The sequence below is a fragment of the Globicephala melas genome, chromosome 11 (assembly GCF_963455315.2).
Source record: "Globicephala melas chromosome 11, mGloMel1.2, whole genome shotgun sequence".
Taxonomy (NCBI): domain Eukaryota; kingdom Metazoa; phylum Chordata; class Mammalia; order Artiodactyla; family Delphinidae; genus Globicephala; species Globicephala melas.
In genome coordinates this window covers 7,405,235-7,428,371 of record NC_083324.2, presented here as the reverse complement: position 1 = coordinate 7,428,371, position 23,137 = coordinate 7,405,235, and the positions used below count along the sequence as shown (strand labels likewise).

The 23,137-nt window shown below is 45.5% G+C and overlaps 1 protein-coding gene across 3 annotated transcripts in view; it reads right to left on the bottom strand.

Moving 5' to 3' along the window:
• The window catches only part of LHFPL4 (LHFPL tetraspan subfamily member 4), a 32,038-nt gene that overhangs the window by 5,792 nt on the left and 3,109 nt on the right, over window positions 1-23,137 (bottom strand). Inside the window, exons 2-3 of one of the 3 annotated variants that reach the window (XM_060308750.1) lie at window positions 1,906-2,142; window positions 132-269 (exon numbers count right to left, since the gene is read on the bottom strand). In XM_060308750.1, the coding sequence (XP_060164733.1) occupies window positions 262-269; window positions 1,906-2,142 (245 nt within the window). In that variant the 3' untranslated portion in view covers window positions 132-261. Of the gene's footprint in view, window positions 1-131; window positions 270-1,702; window positions 2,143-23,137 lie in introns of those variants that run through there. The other 2 variants (XM_030840741.2, XM_030840740.2) reach the window with 2 other exon arrangements.

Below are 23,137 nucleotides of genomic sequence, written 5' to 3'. Positions count from 1 at the left end.
TTCTGAAGCCGGAGCGCCTCTCCCCATCCCTTGTCCCATCTTACGATGACAGTTCTGAGGGGTTGGTCTGGAATACGCATAGATGGTGGGGACTGGGGGACAGTGCAGGCCTGGACTGGGCTCAGGTGGGGTGAGTCAGGTAGAGTCTGGGTGTCAGTGCTTAGCACTGGTCAGGTGTCCTTCCAGTCATCTGGTGTGCCTGTTTGTATCCAAGTCCAGTTGTACTTGGAAGAGGATGGAGACTGTGGACCACTCCATAGATCAGGCCTCTGAGTATCCTCGGGGGATAAAAAGGACGTGAGTCTTACTCTTTTTTTTTTTTCACCACCCTCATTTTAGGCAGTGCAGGAAACTGAGGCTCAAAGAGGTGAATTCATTCCTTAGCTCAACCTGCTTCCAACACAGACAACCTGCCTTCACAGTCCAAGGGTATTCACACCACAATACTAGAGTAACTCCTGCCAAATGAGATAATAACCCTCACTATCCCCATTTTACAGATAAGAGGCTCCAAGAGATGAATGTAATTAAAGGAAAGTGATGAACATACATCCAGCACACGCTAAGAGCTCAAGGAAGGGTGAGACGACGAAATCCGATTTCCCATGGCAGAAAACGGGCACCCAGACAGACGGGGTGTCTCCCCTTTCTCTAGGGGCAGCATGGGCCCCTGGGTCAGAGGACTGACCTTCCTTTAGAGAGCAATCTGGAATTATCACTACAATTGTGAGTGTGCAATTCCACTTCTGGAAAGACACCAAGAAAACAGAAGGCAAGGACAAAGATGGTCACTGTAGCATTGCCAGTAACAGTAAAAACCTGGGAACCTCCCTAACAGCCCCTACAAGGAGAACAGTTAAGAAACTATAATTCCTTCGTCTTATGTAATGCTAGGCGTTGGATAAAAAGGACAAGATGGTTCTCCACAAAATGATAAAGATCTTTAAGACGTGCTCTAGAGTTGAGCACAAAAAGCCCTCTGAGGAGGGATTTGTTTTGGACGATGCCTCTCCCATATTAGCACATAACACTACCACGTATTTCACAAAGGGACACACACAGATACACAGATAAGCATCTGATAACTGCTAACCCCTGAGACTCTGGCCTTAGGTGTCAATTTTTTCTTTATTGTATATTAATGTTACCTGATACATACGAAAGTTTATGTGTACTCTACTAGGTATAAAGCATACTGCACCAAACATCTGTGGGCTCACCATGCAAGTACTTAACTCGCCAATAGTTTGTACACACCCACCTGTCCCCCACCTCATGTCCTTGCTTCCCTGCTTCCATCCCAGCTACAGAGAACCACCATGATACCTTTTGTATTGATCATTTCTTTACTTTTTTAAAAAATACGCAGTATTACCACATATATATATATATATATATTTAAACTGTATTTAGCATAGTGTTACTTAGTTTGTTAACTCAAAAAAATTATCTCACTGTCGTCTTCTGGAATTCTATTTTTTCCCCTCTCTCTCAATATTATGTTTCCAGGATGTATCCATTCATTCCATTACATATAACACGTTCATTCATTTCCACAGTTGTAAACAATTCTGTGATGTGAATGTATCACCATATATTTATCCATCCTCCTGTCAATGGCCATTTAGGTAGTTTTTAGTGTTTGCTATTTTGCAACTGCAGCCAAGAGCATTCATACATTTCTCCTTGGTTTATACTCATGGGAGGGTTTGCTGGGTCAGGCGTGCCAATGTTCGGATTTGAGGGATAACCTCCAACTGTCTCCCAGGAAGTCGGCCTCTCTGTTAAGGTTTCCACCTTGTGCTTCACTTGACTTTGAAGGTGCCCCGCCTGGCGGGGCCGGCCTCGCCCACCTCCGCACCCCGCGACTGCCAGCCACCCACCCGGAAGCGTGCGCCCGCTCACCTTTGTTCTCCTGCTTGAGCTCCTCCTGCAGCAGGTCCGTTTGCCGGTTGCCCAGCACGAAGGCAAGGAAGGAGAGGATGAGGGCGTTGAGGATGCCGATGATGGCCAGGATGTACGCCCAGCGCACCGAACAGTCCCCCAGGGAGTACTTCCCGGTCTTGGCCCCACACATGTCCCGGATCGTCTCGGCGTCCCAGCCGTCGGGGAAGATCATGCAGCCCAGCACAAGGCACAGAGCTGAGGGGGCGCCAGGCCGAGCCCACCGCCAGGGTCAGGAAGGAAGAGAGAAGGGGAAGATTACTTCCCAGAGCCTGAGGACCACCAGGAGGCCCCCTGAGGCTGGGCCCCGCTCCCCCGCACCTCCCATCAACCCAAGAGCTTATGAACCACCTCCTGTGGATCCAGAAACTCTACACCCTGGGAGGGCCTCATGCCTTGGGGAGCAGAAACTTTCCAAAACACAATGCCATCTCCTGCCCCCATCAAATCAACTCCTCCTCCGGGAAGGCTTCCTGGAAATAGGAGAAAATAGCAAACCAGGGTCACCTCCTTCAGCTCCCTTTAGCGTCTTGGCCATGCTTACCCTCTCCCATCCTCACCATTCTTTATTTTTTATTTTTGTCATTTACTCAACAAATTTTTATTGAGAGCCATTTTCCGGGCTCAGTAGGCCACCTCCAGCTGAGACCTTCCCCTCCTGGCAGAGAGTTTATGACTATGTCCACTGGCTTTATGTTGCCTTTTTTAGTGCCTGACAGTCCGCCAGTTACTGTTACTGTGTCTGAGACCTGAGGTCACCACAAGGCTCAGGTTGGGGCAGAGGGGCCCTTGACCCCCCGCCAGGCCCACAGGTGCTTAACCTGGGTTTTAGATGACAGTGATGACAAAGTGGGAGTGGCGGTCAGTTCTGCCCACTGTCTAGGAGGCACATCTCGCTCGTTGCCAGGATGGGGAGGGGGACACCTGGCTTTGCCATCTCTTTCCCTCATCTACCGTACGAGGAAGTGCTCCCCACAGCACAGACTCTTCCCTGCCTCGAGTTCTGCCTCCTCTGGCCTCACTCCGACCTTCTAACAGGACAGTCCTTCCACACTCCCCTAGGGTGTGCTCCTTATACTGACACAGGGCGCCCCTGACAGCACTGTGATCTTACACACTCAACACACACACACACACACACACACACACACACACGTTGGAGCAGGCCTTCCTCCCCTCTCCAAAGCGCTCGCCTTCTCCAAGACAATTCTTAGCTCAAGTGAAAGACACCTCTAATAAATGGCTGGGGAAAAGAGCTCGTGGCAAAGGGAATGGCAAATGCAAAAAGGCCCTGAGGCAAGAATGAGCTTGGTGAGTTAAAGAATTCAACAAGTTTGAAGATGCCCTTTAGATACCTAAATGGAGAAGGAAACTCAGGGAGAAATCAGGGCTGGGGATATAAATGTGGGAGCTGTGGGCATGTAAATCCCTAGGACGGGACGTTATGGAAACTGAAGAGAAGGCCCAGGACGGAGCCCAGGGGCGCTCTAGCAATTATGGGGTGGGAAGAGAGGAGGAGCCTACGGAGAGGGCTTGACCCAGCCACCTTCCCATATTTCCCTAACACTCTTCAGGACCCTCCAGGACCCTCCAGGACCCGGGAGAGGGGAGGAGGGTCAAATGCCAAGGATGGGGGAGTGGGAGACGAGGCGCCTAAGTTCTTCACATCTGCAGGGTCCTTTGAGGAGGGCGGGGGAGGCTGCAATCCCACCTCCCCGTCCTCGGCCCTGAATCTCCAGCTTGAGGCAGGGGTGAGGAAAGAGCCTGGGAGGGGCAAAACCCACCCAGTCCCTCCTCCTCTCCCCGTACAGTGTTTCCTCTCCTGCCCAGAGCATCCCCGTCACCATGGAAACCGCAGCAGTAGCCTGCAGGTGGTCCTCCTCCCTCTGCAAGCTCAGCGTTCAGAGAGGTTTTCTCCCGGAGCTCTGCGCCTGCACGTTTTCTCTGTCTCGCTGCCTCATCACTTACGTGTCTCTCTAGTCGTGTGTCTCCATTCCTTTCTCTTCTCCACCCTTTTCATCTTTTTTTGCCTCTCTCTCCACACCCCTCCCCCTCTCTCTCCAGCTAGTCTATACAGTGCTTAATCCTCAGTCTTGACCCTCCCTCTTCCCTTCTCTCCTTAGATCTCAGCATCTGACATTCATTCAACACCCCTCCTCTTCTCTCTGCCTTTTCTTGCTTGTCTTCCTTCCCTTTATCTATCCCCTCGCCCTTTCCTCTCTCTGCCTCTCCCTTCATATATTCCACAAATAAATTCTGAGTGTCTTCTATGTGTCAAGCACTATGCAGGGTGCTGGGGACACTGCCAGTCACGGTTTCTTGTCCTCAGGAGCGGAGGTGTGTGGAGACGAATCAAATCAAATCAACACACAAATAGAATATTTATACATGTCAGGGAGCGACTGGAAGGAGACCCAGGATGACAGGGCACTCAGAGAAGGCGTTGGGGCGGAGGGGGGGGAACCTCTCTCTCCATCTCTCACTCACTCTCTCTGCCTCCTTTACTCTGCAGTGTTTTAGGTGGTGGCTATGGGGCCCCAGAGGCTGCTCTAGGAACTACAAACACCCAGCAGTAAAGCAAGTGGAGAAAAGCCAATCAGACAGGTTTCCTGAGACCTGGGGCAGGAGAGGAAGAGACCTCTAGGGACAGCATAGACCAGGTAGGTGATCAAGAGGCTCAACGATCAGGAGGTGGAATAACTAGAGACAAGGCAGCCTTCAGCATCCCTGTGTGCTGGAAGAGGAAACCATGGCTGAGGTCTCTGGAGTCCAAGTTCAAGTCTCTTGGAAATAATGAGCTGGCTGAAGAGCCACCTGCTATAAGGCATAGACACAGGTGCAGGGTGCAGGGTGGGGTAAGTGGGGTGCATTGTGGGATGTACAGCATCACCCCTAGCTTCTACCCACCACCCACAGTCATAGTGATAAAAAAAAAAAAGTCTCAAGCCACTGTCAAATGTCCCCTTGGGGGCAAAGATGTCCCTGGTTGAGAACCGCTGGTCTAGGGGAAGGGGCCTTCGGATGGGGCACCGATATCCAGTCACCCTAGAGTCTGCTGACTTCCCAAGCAGCCAGGTGGTGTTGGACAAATTTAAGATTAATAATATTACTGTTATTAATAATATAATAACGATAACAAATAGTATTGAGTGCTTAACCATATGCCAGGGTGTGAAGCTCCTAACATGCATGATCTCATTTAATCCTATAACTAACCTGAGGCTCAGAAGAACTAAGTCGTATCGTATCCATGTCACACAGCTAGGAGGTGGCGGGCTCTGTATTCAAACCCAGACAGGTCTTTACTGAATGTTTCTCTCTGAATAGACTCACTTTTTCTTTGGCCGTGCCACGCGGCTTGTGGGATCTTAGTTCCCCAACCAACCAGGGACTGAACCCAGGCCCTCAGCAGTAAAAGCGGAGTTCCAACTACTGGACCGCCAGGGAATTCCACAGACTCACTTTTTAACTGAGAGGCATTTACTGTAAAAGTAAGCTTTATATCACCATCAAAGAAAAGGAAACCAGGATCATTTACCATAGATAGAAGGCAACTATAACCATAAGTACAGTAAAAACAAAACATTGTTCTTAGGTTCTAGCTGGATGCTTTTACCTGTCAAATGGTCTGAGACACCTCAGAGCACCTTAAAAAGGAAGGAAATCCTGACACATGCTACAACGTGGAGGAATCTGGAGGACATTATGCTAAATTATATGAGCCAGTCACAAAAGGTCAAATATTGTATGATTCCACGTATAGGAGGAACCAAGAGCAGTCAGATTCCTAGAGGCGGAAAGTAGAATGCTGGTTGTCAGGGACTGGGGGCGGGGCATGGGGAGTTAGTGTTTAATGGGGACAGAGTTCTGCATGTGAAAAGAGTTGTGGGGACAGATGGTGAGGGTGGCTGCACAACAGGGTGAATGTTCTTAATGGCACAGAACTGGACATCTAAGAATGGGTAAAATGGTAAATTTTATGTTATGTGTACTTTACCAAAAAAAAAAAAAAAGAGAAAGAGGAAGGAAGGGAGGGAGGAAAGGGAACACAGAAAATGACACGACGTATTTTCCTCATGGATGTGTGTGTAAATGCACACAAAAAGATCAGGAAAAATAGAAATTACGTTCATAATAAGGGTGGCCTCTGGGCAGGGAGTGGGTGGGGACTTCAGCCTGTTTGTAATGCTTCAGCTTTTCACGGAGTGAATGTATTCATGTATTACTCACAAAATTAAAAAAAACATAATTTAAAATATTGGTTTTTCAAAGAATATACATACGTAAGCTTGCATGTCTATAAACATTTCTGGAAGAATACAGAAGCAACTTAATGATGGGAACCTCTGAAACACTGCCTGGGGTGGAGGAGGAAAGGAGGGAGACACTTTTTATTCTCTGCCCTCCTGTACTGTTGGAAAGTGTTTAACATTTGCATATATTACTTTTATGATAAAAATGATAATATTATGTCCAGTCCTTTGCCACCTATGTCTGGCCATGAAATCCTCTTACACTTTTAAAATATAATTAAGCAACTAAAGGAAAGTTAAAAGGAAAAACAATACTTGAGTTTGGGGAATGAACCCAGGATGAGACTAAAAAAGTGATGAAGTTAAGAGAAAATATACAATATACGTGGGTGCTTGTGTCCTTTAAAGCTTGTGGTGTAAATGTGTCTTTATGTAAAGCTTTTTAATTATGCATTTTATGCTTAGCTATTTTAATAGAGTTTCATTATGACACCATGACACTATCCTCAAGGGACATACACTGAGCCGATCACTCCTAAAGGGAGGGCTTTGTTTATGCTCAGCTGTCCCCTCCATGCCTGATGCACCCCGGCTGCTACCCATTACTAGGGGGTCAGATTGGATGTCCCCCAGGGCTTTCTGTCCCTGAGCAGACTCCAAAGAGGCTTGATATGGACTGAACTGTGTCCCCATAAAAGTCATATTTTGAAGCCGTAACCTCCAATGTGAGAGTATTTGTGGAAGGGGCCTTGGGGAGGTAATTAGGGTTAGATGAGGTCATGAGAGTGAGGCCCCATGATGGGATTAGTGCTCTTATAAGAAGAGATACCAGAGAGCTTGCTCTCTCCCTGCACCTGCCACCTGACGACACAGCAAGAAGGTGGCCGTCTGCAAGCCAAGAAGAGGACTCTCACCAGAACCAGACCATGCTGGTCTGGAATTCTAGGTCTTGGAATTCTAGTTTCCTGAACTATGGGAAAATAAATGTAAGCCACCCAGGCTATGGTATTTTGTTATGGCAGCTACACGCAACAACTTGGATGCCCCTTAGAGTCATAACATTGGGGGAAAATGTGACTTCATTTATATAACATTCACACTGATAACCCTGCTTACTTCTAAGGAGGGGACTGAGGAGCCAAGGATAGGACAGGATGGAGACCTTGCACTGCTAACCTGCTACAACTTTTGAATTCAGGACCACGTGAGTAAGTTACCTACTGAAACCTTAAGGCAGGTGGGAGTTGATCACTAATAAGTGACTATGGCCAGAGATTTTTTCACTCACTTGGAATGAAATAATTAAAGCAACAAAGGACTGCAATGCACAAGCCAAATGGAGCTCACAGAAATAATGAATTAATCACCAAAAAACCCATAAAACTGAAAATCTCTAGACCCCTTTTGACTGAGCTTGCCAATTTCTAGGAATTTATTCTAAGAAAATGCTCAAGGATCTGCTCTAAGATTTAGCTATGAGGATGTCTATCACATCTTTATTTGCAAGAAAGAGAAGAAGGAAGAGAGCAGGAAAAGAAGGGAGGAAGAGAGGGAGAAATAATAAAAGAAGGAAGGAAAGAAAGAAGCAACTAATTATCCAACAACACAGGAATATTCTTTCATACCATGGAATACTACTCCCCTATTAAACTATACTGAGGAAGATTTAATGATACAGAAAATACTTATGATATGTTAGGTTTCAAAAGGATGTGAAAAATAATGTACAATATAATTTCATTTTGGGAAGAAATACTTACATAGTTATAGCAAATAGTTATATAAAATTTACCACATCAGGAACTATGCTAAGTATCTTACACACGTTACTTCATTTAATCCCCACAACACTCTGTGGAGTAGGTACTATTATTTTCTTCTTTTTACAGTTGAGGACACAGAGGCACAGAGAGGTCATCCAAGTTATCCAAAGTCACACAGCTGGTAAGTTACAGAACCAGGATCTGAACCCAGACAGTCTGGCTCCAGAGCCTGCTCATAACCAGTACTCCATACTGTTACGACTTCAGACCAACAGTTAAGTTGACTGTTTCTGGGAAAGTGAGATTATGTGTGTAATCTTGGTCATCTACATTCTCCAATCTTTGTACAAAGAACAATGATAATTTTACGAAGCTGTAAAAAGTCCTAGAAAAGGTGAGATATACAGAAGCAGTATAGCACAGAATGCACGGATGGCTGCTCGTATCCTGTATCTTCTATCAGTCCCTTCCTCACATTTAGGAAGGTTTTTCTAGAAGGAACCAGGCTGACTTGGGGGCTGAGAGAAGCCCGGAGAAGGACCTGTGTCGGCACCACGACCACAGCTTTCCAAGGGAGCGCCTCCCCAGGCCTGGTGCACTAGGGGGCTGTAGGGAGACACCCCCCCCACACACACCCTAAGAAGGAGGTTGTCCTCATGTCCCTCCCACCAGCTCTGTCCTGCCTCCCAGGGCAGGGGCTTATTGTACAAGGGAGACCGGACCTCTCCTAACAGTCAACCCCGCCCGCTGGATTTGAAGATCCAGGCCCAATCTTAGTGCCTCCATTAGCTGGGGAGCTCGGAGGGGACGGGACTCTCGTGCCTGGGCTCCCTACACCCCATCCAGCACCCAGATTACGGGAACACCCTGACTCCTCCATTTCCCTCACCCCCAGTCCAGTCCACTTGCAAGGCCGACTGTCTTGACCTCCAAAAATATCTCGGACTGACCTCTTTTCTCCATCTCCACTGCCACCATCTGTCCAAGCTGCCATGATCTCCCTCCTGGAAGCCCGCAGTGGCCTCCTAACTAGTTTCTCTGCTCTCATCCTGGCCCCATCATCTGTTCTCCACTCAGCATCCAGAGTGAGCCGTCGAAAGCAGATGGTGCCACTCCCCTGCTCAATACCCTTCAAAAGCTTCCCACTACACTCAGGGTAAACCCTGACGCCTGGTCCTGGCCTGTGTGACCCACAGGCTCACCCCACTTTCCCCCACGCCATTCGGCCTCTCGATCCGTACACTCCAGCCACCCTGGGCCTCCCTTCTAACCCTAACCCTAACAACATTTCTAGTTCAGCGCCCCCTGGAGGGCTTGGCACTGACTGTTCCCTCTCCCTGGGACACTTCCTCCAAGCCATTCAGTCCCCGGCTCGTGGTTCCTGATCTTGAGAAGACTACTGTTTAGTAGGGGGACTGTTAGGAACACAAATAATTGTATCTGTTGTCACAGATGCTGTTATGGAGAGATGGGACGCCCATCACTTTGTGTGGTAATTATTTGGGAACAGTATTTACTCCACCAGCCCTGGGCCCAGCCTGCATGGAGCCCACACACAGCCTCTTGACAACCTTTGAATGCGCTGCATCCCCCGCTACCCTGGCTCGGCTCTGCCACACTCATCTCAAGGGCTCGGTCAGAAAGCTCCCGCCGCTCTCCCCGCATCCTGCCTCACTCCTCCAGTCTGGCCCAGGCCCACCACGCAGGCGGCTCCGTCCCTTCCGCGTCCCTCTGGCTCCTCCAGGCAGCCGTCCTTTCTCAAGGCTGTCCTTCTCAGTTTCCCTGTTGCTAATCTGAGCAGCTGCTCTGGCGCCTCTCTCCAAGCCGCCTTTTCTGGCTCCTCCTCGACCTGCATCTTAAAGGTTGGTGTTTCGAGGCTGTCTCCTCTTTTCCCTCTACACGCTCTCCCCGGGCAATTTCACCCACACTCAGACTGACATCTAACATCTCCAGCTGAGATCTCTTTCCTCGGTTCGAGGCCAGATAGTCAACAGCTGGTCAGAGCCCTCCTCCTGTGGGTCTCATAGGGACCGCAAATTCAGCATTTCCCAGACTGAGCGGATCTCCCTGCTGTGTCCTTTGGGAATGTCATTCCAAGACCAAATCGTTCAACGAGAGGACCCTGCGTCACCTGCAAGGCCTGCCTGTCCTCACCCCACTCCACACACACACACCTACTGGGATCCTAAATAGGTCTCCAGTTTTCTCCTCCTCCCGTGCCCCGGCCTCAGCCCCTCTCACCTGGACCACTGCCACTGCTTTCCCCCCAGGCTCCTGGTCTCCCATCAGGCCTCCATCAGTCCCTTCCCTGCAGCAACTGCCCAAGTCACCTTTCTTTTCCTTTTTTAAAAATTTATTTATTTTTGGCTGCACTGGGTCTTCGTTGCTGCTCGCAGGCTTTCTCTAGTTGCCGTGAGCGGGCTTCTCATTGTGGTGGCTTCTCTTGTTGCGGAGCACGGGCTCTAGGCATGCGGGCTTCAGTAGTTGTGACGTGTGGGCTCAGTAGTTGCGGCTCACGGGCTCTAGAGTGCAGGCTCAGTAGTTGTGGCGCACGGGCTTAGTTGCTCCGTGGCATGTGGGATCGTCCCGGACCAGGGCTCGAACCCGTGTCCCCTGCATTGGCAGGCGGATTCTTAACCACTGCGCCACCAGGGAAGTCCCCAAGTCATCTTTCTAAACCCACATCTGGCCCTGGTCATTCCCATGCCTACAAGTAATTGCCCATAACCTAAGAATAAGACCCCAGACTTCAAGGCCCAACTTTCAGAGCTCCCCTGCTTTTCCAGGTGTATTTCCCAGTTCTCCCCACTTTTCAACCTTTCCTCCCTGGTTGTAGCACAGACCATGGAATGTTGGAACCAAAGGGTTATGACGAAAGTCACACGACAGCTAATAACAATTGCTGTTTGGCAAATTGGGTTTCCTTTGTGCCAGGGTGTGTACACACATTCTCAATCAATCCTTTAACTGCCCCATGAGCTAGTTACTATTATGGTCCCCATTTTATAGAGGAGGAAACTTAGAGTCAGAAATTGTAAAACCTTCCAAAGGACACTTAGTTGGTAATGCCACACTCAGGATTCAAATTCAGGTTGGCTGACTGCTGAACGTGCTGCCTCCAAAGGAGCGGGTGGTGGAGCTAGGACTTAAATCAGAGCTTATCATTCAGGGACTTCCCTGGCGGTCCAGTGGTTAAGACTCCACGCTCCCAATGCAGGGAGCACAGGTTCGATCCCTAGTCAGGGAACTAAGAGCCCATAGGCGGCACTGCACGGCCAAAAAAAAAGAAAAGAAAAGAGCTCATCATTCATTCATTCAATAGACACTTATTAAGCACCTACTATGTGCCAACCCAGACTCCTGATCCAGGGCTCTCCTTATGCCATTAAACGGCTCTGGGATAAAAGGTTGATAATGATGAATAACATGAAATGGAATGAAAAGAATAAGACAAAAATAAGAGGCTGTCAGAATAAGAACAGTTCAGCCCTCATCCTCTCGACACCTCCAGCCCATCCTCTCTACCAACAACCAGATCTATGATTCCCCCCCGCCCCCACTCAAAACACTCCAAGGCCATTCTAGGTATTATACTACACTCAGGAGGCATATAGGAGGGAACTGATGATGTGCTTACGTTGAGAAAAAACAAATTTCACCATGAGGAAAACATCCATAGACAAAGTCAAAAGATAAACTGGGAGACAATATTTGTAACATATCACAAAGAGCTAGCTCTTTTAATTTATAAAGAGTTCTTACAAATGAGAGGAAAAATACCATTAGCTTGGTAGAAAAATATTTCTGAACTGACAGTTTACAGAAAACATACAGGTACACCTTGGAGATATTGCGGGTGCAGTTCCAGACCTCCACAATAAAGCAAATATCACAATAAAGCGAATGACACAAATTTTTTTTGGCTTCCCAGTGCATATAAAAGTTATGTTTACACTACACTATAGCCTATTAAGTGTGCAATAGCATTATGTCTAAAAAAATGTACAAACTTAAAATACTTTATAGCTAAAAAAATGCCAAAACAATTACAAAGATCACTGATCACAGATCACCCATAACAAATATAACAATGAAAAAGTATGAAATATTGTGAGAATTACCAAAATGTGACACAGAGACACAAAGTGTAGCAAATGCTATTTGGAAAAATGGCACCGATAGACTTGCTCAACACAGGGTTGCCTCAAACCTTCAATTTGTTTAAAAAAAAAAAAAAGGCAATATCTGTGAGGTGTACTAAAGTGAATTGCAATAAAATAAGGTCGGCCTGTGTATATAAAAGATGCTCGGCCTCATTCATAAAAGAAAGACAAATTACTATCATAACAGAGTACTTTTTCCCATCAGTTTGGCAAAAATAAAATATTTGATAACACAGTTGGCAAGAATGCGGGGAAACAGGTACCCTCGTACATTGTTGCTGGAAATGTAACTCTGCATAACTTCCACGGAGGGGACCTGACTGGATCTGTCAAAATTGTAAACATAAAGACCATTTAATCCAGCAATTCCACTCTAGGTCTTTATGTTATCCTTATACTTACATATGTTTCAAATTATATACATCATCCACTGAAACACTGCGATAGCAAGATATTGTAAATAACTTAAATATTGATGACATAAAAGATGACACATCCACTCAAAAGTATATTATGCAGCTCTTAAGAAAAAAGCAGCTCTCTGTACACTGATCTGGAACAATCTCCAAGATGTGTTGTTGAATTTAAAAAGCAAGACAAACCAAGTGTTTAGTATGCTACCATTTGTGGTGGTTTATAAATATGTCCACAACTTTTTAAATATACTTCCTTTCAAGAGGAGGAGCTGAATTCTCCTCCCCTTGAATGTGGGCTGGATTTAGTAACTCACTTCTAACAATAGAGTGTGGCAGAAGTGGTCTGTGATATCTGAGATTAGAACATAAAAGGCATTTGCTACGACAAAGGAGGCAAGAATGTACAATGGAGAAAAGACAGTCTCTTCAGCAAGGGGTGCTGGGAAAACTGGACCACTGCATATAAGTTAGTGACATTAGAACACTCCCTCACAGCATACACAAAAATAAACTCAAAATGGCTTAAAGACCTATATATAAGACACGACACCATAAAATCTTAGAAGAGAACATAGGCAAAAGGTTCTCTGACATAAATCATAGCAATATTTCTTAGATCAGTCTCCCAAGGCAAAAGAAACCATCAACAGAATGAAAAGACAACCTACAGAACGGGAGAAAGTATTTGCAAACCATGTAACTGACAAGGGGTTAATATCCAAAATATATAAACAGCTCATACAACTCAATAGCAAAGGAACCAAATAATCCAATTTTAAAATGGGTGGAACACATAAATAGACATTTCTCTGAAAAAAGACATACAGATGGCCAACAGGCATGTGAAAAGACGCTCAACATCACTAATTATTAGAGAAATGCAAATCAAAACTACAATGAGGTACCACCTCACACTGGTCAGAACGGCCATCATTAAAAAGTCCACAAACAACAAATGCTGGAGAGGGTGTGGAGAAAAGGGAACCCTCCTACACTGTTGGTGGGAATGTAAATTGTTGCAGCCACTACAGAGAACTGTACAGAGATTCCTTAAAAAAGAAAAAATAGAGGGCTTCCCTGGTGGCGCAGTGGTTGAGAGTCTGCCTGCCGATGCAGGGGACACGGGTTCGTGCCCCAGTCCGGGAAGATCCCACATGCCGCGGAGCGGCTGGGTCCGTGAGCCATGGCCGCTGAGCTTGCGCGTCCAGAGCCTGTGCTCCGCAACGGGAGAGGCCGCAACAGTGAGAGGCCCGCGTACCGCAAAAAAAAAGGAAAAGAAAAAAAAGAAAAAATAGAGCCACCATATGATCGAGCAATTCCACTCCTGGACATATATCCAGAAAAGATGAAAAAGATGTGGTATATATATGCAATGGAATATTACTCAGCCATAAAAAAGAATGAAATATTGCCATTTGCAGCAACATGGATGGACCTAGAGAATATAATACAAAGTGAAGGAAGTCAGACAGAGAAAGACAAATATTATATGATATCACTTACATGTGGAATCTAAAAATAATACAAATGAATCTATATACAAAACAGAAACAGACTCACAACTAGAAAACCAATTTATGGTTACCAAAGGGGAAAGGGAGGGGGGGAGAGGGATAAATTAGGAGTATGGGATTAACAGATAGAAACTACTACAATACATAAAATAGATAAGCAACAAGGATTTACTGTATAACACAGGAAACTATATTCAATATCTTTTAATAACCTACAATCTGAGAAATATATGTATATAACTCATTTTGTTGTACATGTGAAACTAACACAATATTGTAAATCAACTATACTTCAATTAAAAAAAAAAAAGGCAGTGGGATGGCCAAAACAATCATGAAAAAGAACAAAGTTGGAGGACTCACACTTCCTGATTTGAAAACTCACTACAAAGCAACAGTAATCAAGACAGACTGTTACTGGCATAAGGATAGACATACAGATCAATGGAACAGAAGTGAAAGTCCAGAAATTAACCCATGGTCAATTGATTTTTGGCAAGGGTGCCAAGACCATTCAGTTGAGAAAGAACACTGTTTTCAATAAACGGTGCAGGGACAACTGGAGAGCCACATTCAAAAGAATGAAGTTGAACTCTTACTTTACACCATATACAAAAATTAACTCAAATGGATGAGAGCCCTAAGTGTAAAAACTAAAACTATAAAACGCTTAGAGGAAAACAGAGGTAAATTTTTGTAACCTTGGGTTTGGCAATGGATTCTTAGAAATGGCATCAAAAGCACAAGCAGCAACAACAACAACAAAAAGATAAACTGCACTTTGTGTAAATTTAAAACTTTTGTGCTTCAAAGAACACCATCAAGAAAGTGAAAAGACAGCCATAGAACGGAAGAAAATATTTGCAAATCATATATCTGATAAGGGACTTATAACAAGAGTATAAAGAACTCTTACAACTCAATAGTAAAAAGAAAAATAATCCAATTTTTAAATGGGCAAAGGGGAAGGGAATGAGGGGAGGAAAGAAATAGGTGAGACAGATTAAAAGGTACAAACTCCCAGTTGCAAAATAAATGAGTCATGGCTATGAAGTGTACAGTGTAGGGAGTACAGTCAATAAATATATGTTTATATGGTAACATACAGTAACTAGACTCATCATGGTGATCATTTTGAAATATATAGAAATATCAAATCACTGTGTTGTATGATAGGAACTAACAGTGTTTATGATAGGAACTAACAGTGTTGTAGGTCAATTATACTTCAAAAAAAGAAAAAAGAAAAAGAGAACAGACTTGTGGTTACCAGAGGTGGGGGTGGGGGGAGAGACAACTGGATGAAGGTGGTCAAAAAGTACAAACTTCCAGTTATAAGGTAAATAAGTGCTAGGGATGTCATGTACAGCATCAAAAATATAATTACCACCTCCGTATGTTATATATGAAAGCTGTTAAGAGAGTAAATCCTCAGAGTTCTCATCACACACAAAAATTTTCTATTTCTTTAATTTTGTATCTATATAAGATGATGGATGTTCACTAAGCCAAATTATGCTGTACACCTGAAACTTATACAGTGCTGTATGTCAACTGTATCTCAATAAAACTGGAAGAAAAAAATGGGCAAAGGATCTGAATAGGTGTTTCTCCAAAGAAGGTATATAAATGGCCAACAAGCGCCTGAAAAGATGCTTAACATCACTAATCATTAGGGAAATGGAAATCAAAACCACGAGTTACCAGTTCACACCCAGGAGGATGGCTGTAATCCAAAAGTCAGATAATAACATAAGTGTTGATGAGGATATGACTAAGCACCTTCACACACTGCCGGTGGGAAAGTAAAATGGTACTGCCCCTTTGGAGTACAATCTGGCAGTTCTTCAAAACGTTAGAGTTGCCACCTGAGCCAGCAATTAGACTCTCGGGAATATATCCAAGGGAAATGAAAACATGTGTCCACACAAAAACTTGTACACAAGCGTTCACAGCAACATTATTCATAATAGCCAAAAGGTGGAGACAATCCAAGTGGCCATCAGCTGATGACTGGATAAACAAAATGCAGTATATCCATACAATGGAATATTATTCAGCTGTAAAAAGGAATGAAGTATTGACCCATGCTGCAACATGAATGAACCTTGAAAACATTATGCTAAGTGAAAGATGCCAATCACAAAGACCACATATTATATGGTTCCGTGTATACAAAATGTCCAGAACAGGCTTAATAGACAGAAAGTAGGTTAGTGGCTGCTTAGAGGACAGAGAAGATGGGCATGGTAGGCTTAAGGGGAGACAGCGAAAGGATAGATATAAGGCGTCTTGAGGTTATGTAAATATCTTAAAATTGATTGTGGTAATGGTTACACAACTCTGTAAATATACTAAAAACTACTGAATTGTACACTTTATATGTGTGAATTGTGTGGCATATGATTTAAATCTCAATAAAGCTATTACCAAAGAAGCGGGGGGTGGGCATCATACCTTCTTATTGCTCTCTCTCAGAGCACTCATTCTGAGGTCTCCTCCAGCCGACCCCAGCTAAGGTCTTGGGTGCAACTTCATGAGACACCTCAAGCCAGAACTACCCATCTAAGCACTCCCAAATTCCTGTGACTCACAGAAACAGAGATAATAAATGCTTGTTGCTTTCAGCCACTAAGTGTTGGGGTAATCTGCTATGCAGCCATAGATAACTAATATACCATTTATTTTTTTAAAATATAGTTTGAATTTGCTTGTATATTTATGGGATTTCTTGGAAAGGATACTCAAGAAATGGTAAAAGTGGTTGCCCCTGGGAGGAGACTTCTGGGAGGGTCACTGAGAAATGAGAGCAGGGAGGAGACTTACATCTGATTAAACACCATCTTATCTTTTGAACTTTGTTTCACGTGCATGTATTAACTTTTCCGAAAAGTAAGTGGAAGTCTGGAAAAATTTTTAAAGATTAAAAAAAAAAAAGTCAACAACTATCTGCTGCTTATAGATAAAGTCTAAACTCCTGACCATGGCTTAGAAAGCATCCGCAATCCAGCCCCTCTCCACCTTCCCAGTCTCAGCTCTCACCTCCCCTTGTGCTAATTGTTCGTGGTGCCCAAAACACACCAGGCTATTTCCCTCCTCCACACCTTCAATCATACTGTCTCTTCTGCCTGGTTCCCCTTCTCATCCTTTAAGACTCAGCTCAAATGCTGTTACTTTTTGGAAGACTTCTCTGGCTGTCCTTAATGTGTCAGAAGTGTGTGCCCCCAAGATACCCTTGCATGATTCAATCATTTCATATGTCATCCCATAGTGTGATGATCCAATTTCTTTCCTGCCTCTCCCATTAGACTATGAGCTTCCGGGGAGCGAGGACTCTTACTCAGGATTGCCTGAGCCTAGCATAGCCTGACACACAGAGGAGGCTGTCAGTAAAGGACTGATGTGAGAAAGAAAGGAAGGGAATAGGGAGAGAAGGAGCAAAGCAAAAAAATGCAAGAAGGGAGGGAGGGAAGGAAAGTGGAAGGCAGGAAAGAAGGAAGGAAGGGGGAATTGGGGGAGCAAGGAAATGAGGGAGGGAAGAGTGGGAGGAAAAAAAAAAAGGAGTGGGAGGAAAGAAATTCCCCCAATGTGCTCAGCAGTCTCATCACATTCAACAGAGACTCACTGGATGAATAAAATCCCAAACCAAATCTGAAACATAAGCCAAGGAAGCGGGGAGGGATGTGGATGCATATTCTAGGCTGTAGTGACACTGCTGCTCCTACCTCAGAGACCGCTGATGATTTAGGACACACATCTGGGAGGCTGGAAGATGCTCACCTCTGGCGCACCAACCAGCCCCTGCTGCCACCTCCACCATCAGTCTCCCCCCAGCTCCCACTATATCTCACACGTGCTGTTTGCCACAGTGATTCTAGCACTGGGCAGTGCCTGACACATAGTAGGCTCTCGACACTGAATAAATGTGGTCAGAATCACCTCCCTTCTGTGGATAGAGGAGTCTCACTTTGTGAGCATGGCCTTGTCTCTTCTCTCTGGGACTCAGTTTCGTTATCTGTACAACAAGGGAGTTGAGCCAGCTGATTGGTAAGACCCTTCCCAGCTGACGGTCTATGACTTCTTAAGGCCTTTGATCATCTCAGCAAGTCCAAAGTCTTTCACCTGAGTAGCAAGGACCCCTCACAAGCTACTCTTCACTCAGACTATGTCACAAGAATAACAGTGACCATTTACTGATTGTTCACACTGTATACCAGGAACCACACTCAGCATTTCAGCCCCATGGTTTCATTTCTTTCTTTCCATCACCTCTGAAGTAGGTACAATAATCACCTCCATTTTACAGATAAGGGAACTGAGGCTCAGAGAGGAAACCCACTTATCCAAGGGACACAGCTGGGAAGTGGCAAAGTGGGAATTCTAAGTCCTCCACCACTTCCCCACACTGCCCCCTCGGACCCTCGACCAGGCTTCCAGTCTGAGTCTCTACTCCAGCCAGCAACCTCCCCTTGGCTAACCTCACTCAGCCCACAGGTAAACACTGAGTACATACACCTGACAGTTGTAACTTGTAATCTGTGTATTCACGTCCTGTGTTTCAGTTCAGGGCTAAAAAACAGGTTCTAGATCCATTTAGACTCATGTGAAGTTTCAGCTCCTTCTTTCACTAGATGTGTGACCTTTGGACAAGTCATTTTAACAGATGAACAGTAAATGACATAACGAATGTGAAAGTGTCTAGCACCCGAAAATGGGAAAGACCAGGTAAAGAGTAGCAGAGATATCCTGAGAAGCCTTGAAAACCTGACCCCTGGGACTTCCCTGTTGGCGCAGTGGTTAAGAATCCTCCTGCCAATGCAGGGGACACGGGTCTGAGCCCTGGTCCGGGAGGATCCCACGTGCCGCGGAGCAACTAAGCCCGTGCACCACAACTACTGAGCCCGCATGCCACAACTACTGACGCATACACGCCTAGAGCCCATGTTCCTCAATAAGAGAAGCCACCGCAATGAGAAGCCCGTGCACCGCAACGAAGAGTAGCCCCCGCTCGCCACAACTAGCAGAAGCCCACACACAACAACAAAGACCAAACACAGCCAAAAATTAATTAATTTTTTTAAAAAAGAAAAGCTGACCCCTAACTCCACAAAGAGCCACCTGAGTCTCCCAGCCTACTTAGCATTCGACTCTTCTGGCAAATTCATCCTGTCTCTATTCCCATCCTGAATGTTCCTTTATAAATCCTTGGGCTTTCTAGTTAGACAGACTGAGTTACAATTCTGGCTCCACCACTTACCCCCTGTATGACCTTGGACAAATGACTCTTTCAGAGGCTCAGTGTTCTCATCTATGAAATACTCATAGTGGTACCTACCCCATAGGATTTTTGTGAGGATTCAATGACAGTATGCATGTAAATGTTTAGCATATGGTCAAGCATATAGTAAAGGCTCAGAAAATGTTAACTATTTTTTTCCTGATTATTAACAGTGGTAGTAGCTTCGAACCGCCTGCTGATTAAATCCAAATTTTTTGACCCAGTACTCAGAGCCTTGCACACTGTAGCCCCATCATTCCTTCCTGGCCTCTTTCACTGCTGCTCCCCTACGTGGATGCCACACTCAAGCCAGATGTGGCCCTCTCCCCTCTGTGTCTCTCCGTCCATGATCTTCCTCTCCATTCAGAATGCTCTCTCGCAACTCACATCTGTCCACACCCAGCCACACTCAAGCTTCACCTCCCAACTAAGGCGGTATCCTCCTCAATTGCCCTGGGCTTCCACAGCACCTAAAGCTGAGCACGTATTAGTGCTCAGACTGTCCAGGATGAGGCCTCTGTCTGCACTTGTCTAACCCACAGTAGCCCTCTTCCAGTGGTGACACCTGATTTCCCTTTGTGGGAATTTATCTTTCTCCCCTATCAGTTCACGTGTCCCAGGAATGGGTATGTGGCCGAGACCTTAGACAGTCACACTGATTAATTAAGAGGTAGACACTTGACCAAAGCTAGACAATCAGAATCAGCCCTGGAACTTTTGCTGGAACCATTGAATAAAAGCTCTTTTTTATTCCACAGGCATCGCTAAGCTGAAGCAATGTAAATTCAGAGCTGCTGGTAGCCTTACTTATAACCTTCAAGAGAGAAGTGAATTTAAAAGTGAGCCAACACAGAGGAACCAGGAAATGGAGATTGACTGATTTTTTTTAATATTTATTTATTTATTTGGCGGCACTGGCACTCGGGATATTCGTTGCTGCATGCAAACTCTTAGTTGCAGCATGTGGGATCTAGTTCCCGACCAGGGATCAAACCCAGGCCCCCTGCATAGATAAGGTGTGCGGAGTCTTAGCCACTGGACCACCAGGGAAGTCCCAAGAGACTGATTTTTTTTTTGGAGTATAATTGCTTTACAATGTTGTGTTAGTTTCTGCTTTATAACAAAGTGAATCAGCTATATGTATACATATATCCCCATATCCCCTCCCTCTTGCCTCTCCCTCCCACCCTCCCTATCCCACCCCTCTAAGTGGTCACACAGCACCGAGCTGATCTCCCTGTGCGATGCAGCTGCTTCCCACTAGCTAGCTATTTTACATTTGGTAGTGTATATATGTCGATGCTACTGAGAGACTGATTTTTAATGACGCTATTTGAGCATCTGGATCCATCCGTGCCTGAAGCCAGTGCTCTTGACTTTTAATGTATGTGAGCCAAAAACACTACCCTCTTTACCTTATTTTATTTTATTTTATTTTTTCCAGTACGCGGGCCTCTCACTGTTGTGGCCTCTCCCGTTGCGGAGCACAGGCTCCGGACACGCAGGCTCCGCGGCCATGGCTCATGGGCCCAGCCGCTCTGCAGCATGTGGGATCTTCCCAGACCAGGGCACGAACCCGTGTCCCCTGCATCTGCAGGCAGACTCTCAACCACTGCGCCACCAGGGAAGCCCTTTATCTTATTTTAATTTACTTAAGTCAGCTTGAGTTGGGTTTCTGTCACTTTTCACTGAAAGACTGCTGACCAGTATAGTGATTCACCTAGATGGTAAGCTTCCTGAGAGCAGGGATTGCCCACATGCTGCATGGCATGGCCAATAAACAGCTTGAGTAAATGTTCACTTGAACAAGAACCATACAACAGGCATTCTCTCTTTTTTTTTTTTTTTTCTGTCTGCACTGCATGGCATGCGGGATCTTAGTTTCCCAACCAGGGATCAAACCTGTGCCCCCTGCAGTGGACGCACAGAGTCTTAACCACTGAACCACCAGGGAAGTCCTTCTAATTTTATCTGATACAAATAAGGCCCTCTGCTTCTCTGCAGTTTCTCTGAGGATGACTGATTTCTCACTTTCTGAGTGGAATGATCTTGGTGAAAGAGTTATTCTAGGAACCCCACAGGCCTGAAAGAGATACTTTAAATCCACTAATCTGACTGATTAGTCCCCCACTGTACAGATGAGAAAACTGAGATTTAAGCTAAAAAGTGGTTGCTTAACACTACATGGTGAGTCACAGGCAGAATTAACTAAGACAACCCTCCCCCACCAGCGCAATCCCATGACTTGCAGTCTAGTGCTCTGGCCTCTGCCCCTTTCTTTTTTTTTTTTATAAATTTATTTATTTTTATTTATTTATTTTTGGCTGCGTTGGGTCTTTGTTGCTGCGCTTGGACTTTCTCTAGTTGCGGTGAGTAGGGGCTACTCTTCATTGTGGTGCGCAGGCTTCTTATTGAAGTGGCTTCTCTGGTTGCAGAGCACAGGCTGTAGGTGCACGGGCTCAGTAGTTGTGGCACGTGGGCTCAGTAGTTGTGGCGCACGTGTTTAGTTGCTCCACGGCATGTGGGATCTTCCCAGACCAGGGCTCAAACCCGTGTCCCCTGAATTGGCAGGCAGATCCTTAACCACTGTGCCACCAGGGAAACCCCTGACCTCTGCCCTTTATTAAGCAAAGTAAGTCAGTCACTTAGCCAGAGCTCAGAAATCTCTAAGTAAAATACAATGAACTGCTCAACTCTGATAACTGCCCTTAGGGGTGGGGCGAAACACAAGGGAAAGAGCACTGGACCAGGAGTCATGACTAGTTTACTCTATTACTGGCTGTGTGACTTTGGGTAAGACCTTTATGTCTCTAGGCTCAGTTTCCTCTCTCTATAATGGGGGTGGAGGAAGGCAGGGTTTGAAGGAGCTGATTCCTAAGATCCCTGAAATTCTATATTTACATGAGGGTTGTTGAATAGTTCATCAAATCCCCAAGATTAAACCCACATGGATTACAGAGAATTGGATGGATTACAGCGAACTGGAAAGCCAAGAGGTCAGTAACCCATCTGCAGACTACAAATCAAGGTTCAGGATATGGGAGTTCCAGCTGAGCGTATATTCTTTCCAGCTCGCCTTTTAAGAGTAGAATGGAAATCACCTTCTGGGTACTGATAAATATGGAGATATGCCCCACATCCTACAGTTCTCCTTTCTCACTTTCTCCAAAATCTTAAAAGACCTCCATCTAAGTCAATTGGAGCAAGCCCACTAGAATGTCCACACTGAATAAATGCTGCCTTCTGCAAGGTAGTCCTTTTGGGAGTTTGAACAATCTTCCAACGGGCCAGAAATTCCTCCCAGCATTTGTAACAGTCCTCTTGGGGAAGCAAACCAGCCTCATGATTTTGCCTTCACACCTTGGCTTTCATCTCAAGTGACAGTTCTCATCTTGACCACCCATTGTGTTTTCTTCTTTTTTAATTTTTTAAATTAATTTATTTATTTGGTTGTCCTGAGTCTTAGTTGCAGCAGGCGGGCTCCTTAGTTGTGGCTGGTGTGCTCCTTAGTTGTGGCATGCGAACTCTTAGTTGCAGCACGCATGTGGGATCTAGTTCCCTGACCAGGGATTGAACCCGGGTCCCTTGCATCAGGAGCGCAGAGTCTTAATCACTGTGCCACCACGGAACTCCCATCCACTGTGTTTTCTACACTTGGCCATTTCCAAAAATCATAGTCCTCCTTTAAAAAATGGAGGTTTGGGACTTCCCTGGTGGTGCAGTGGTTAAGAATCCGCCTGCCAATGAGGGGGACACGGGTTCGATCCCCGGTCCGGGAAGATCCCACACGCCGCGGAGCAACTAAG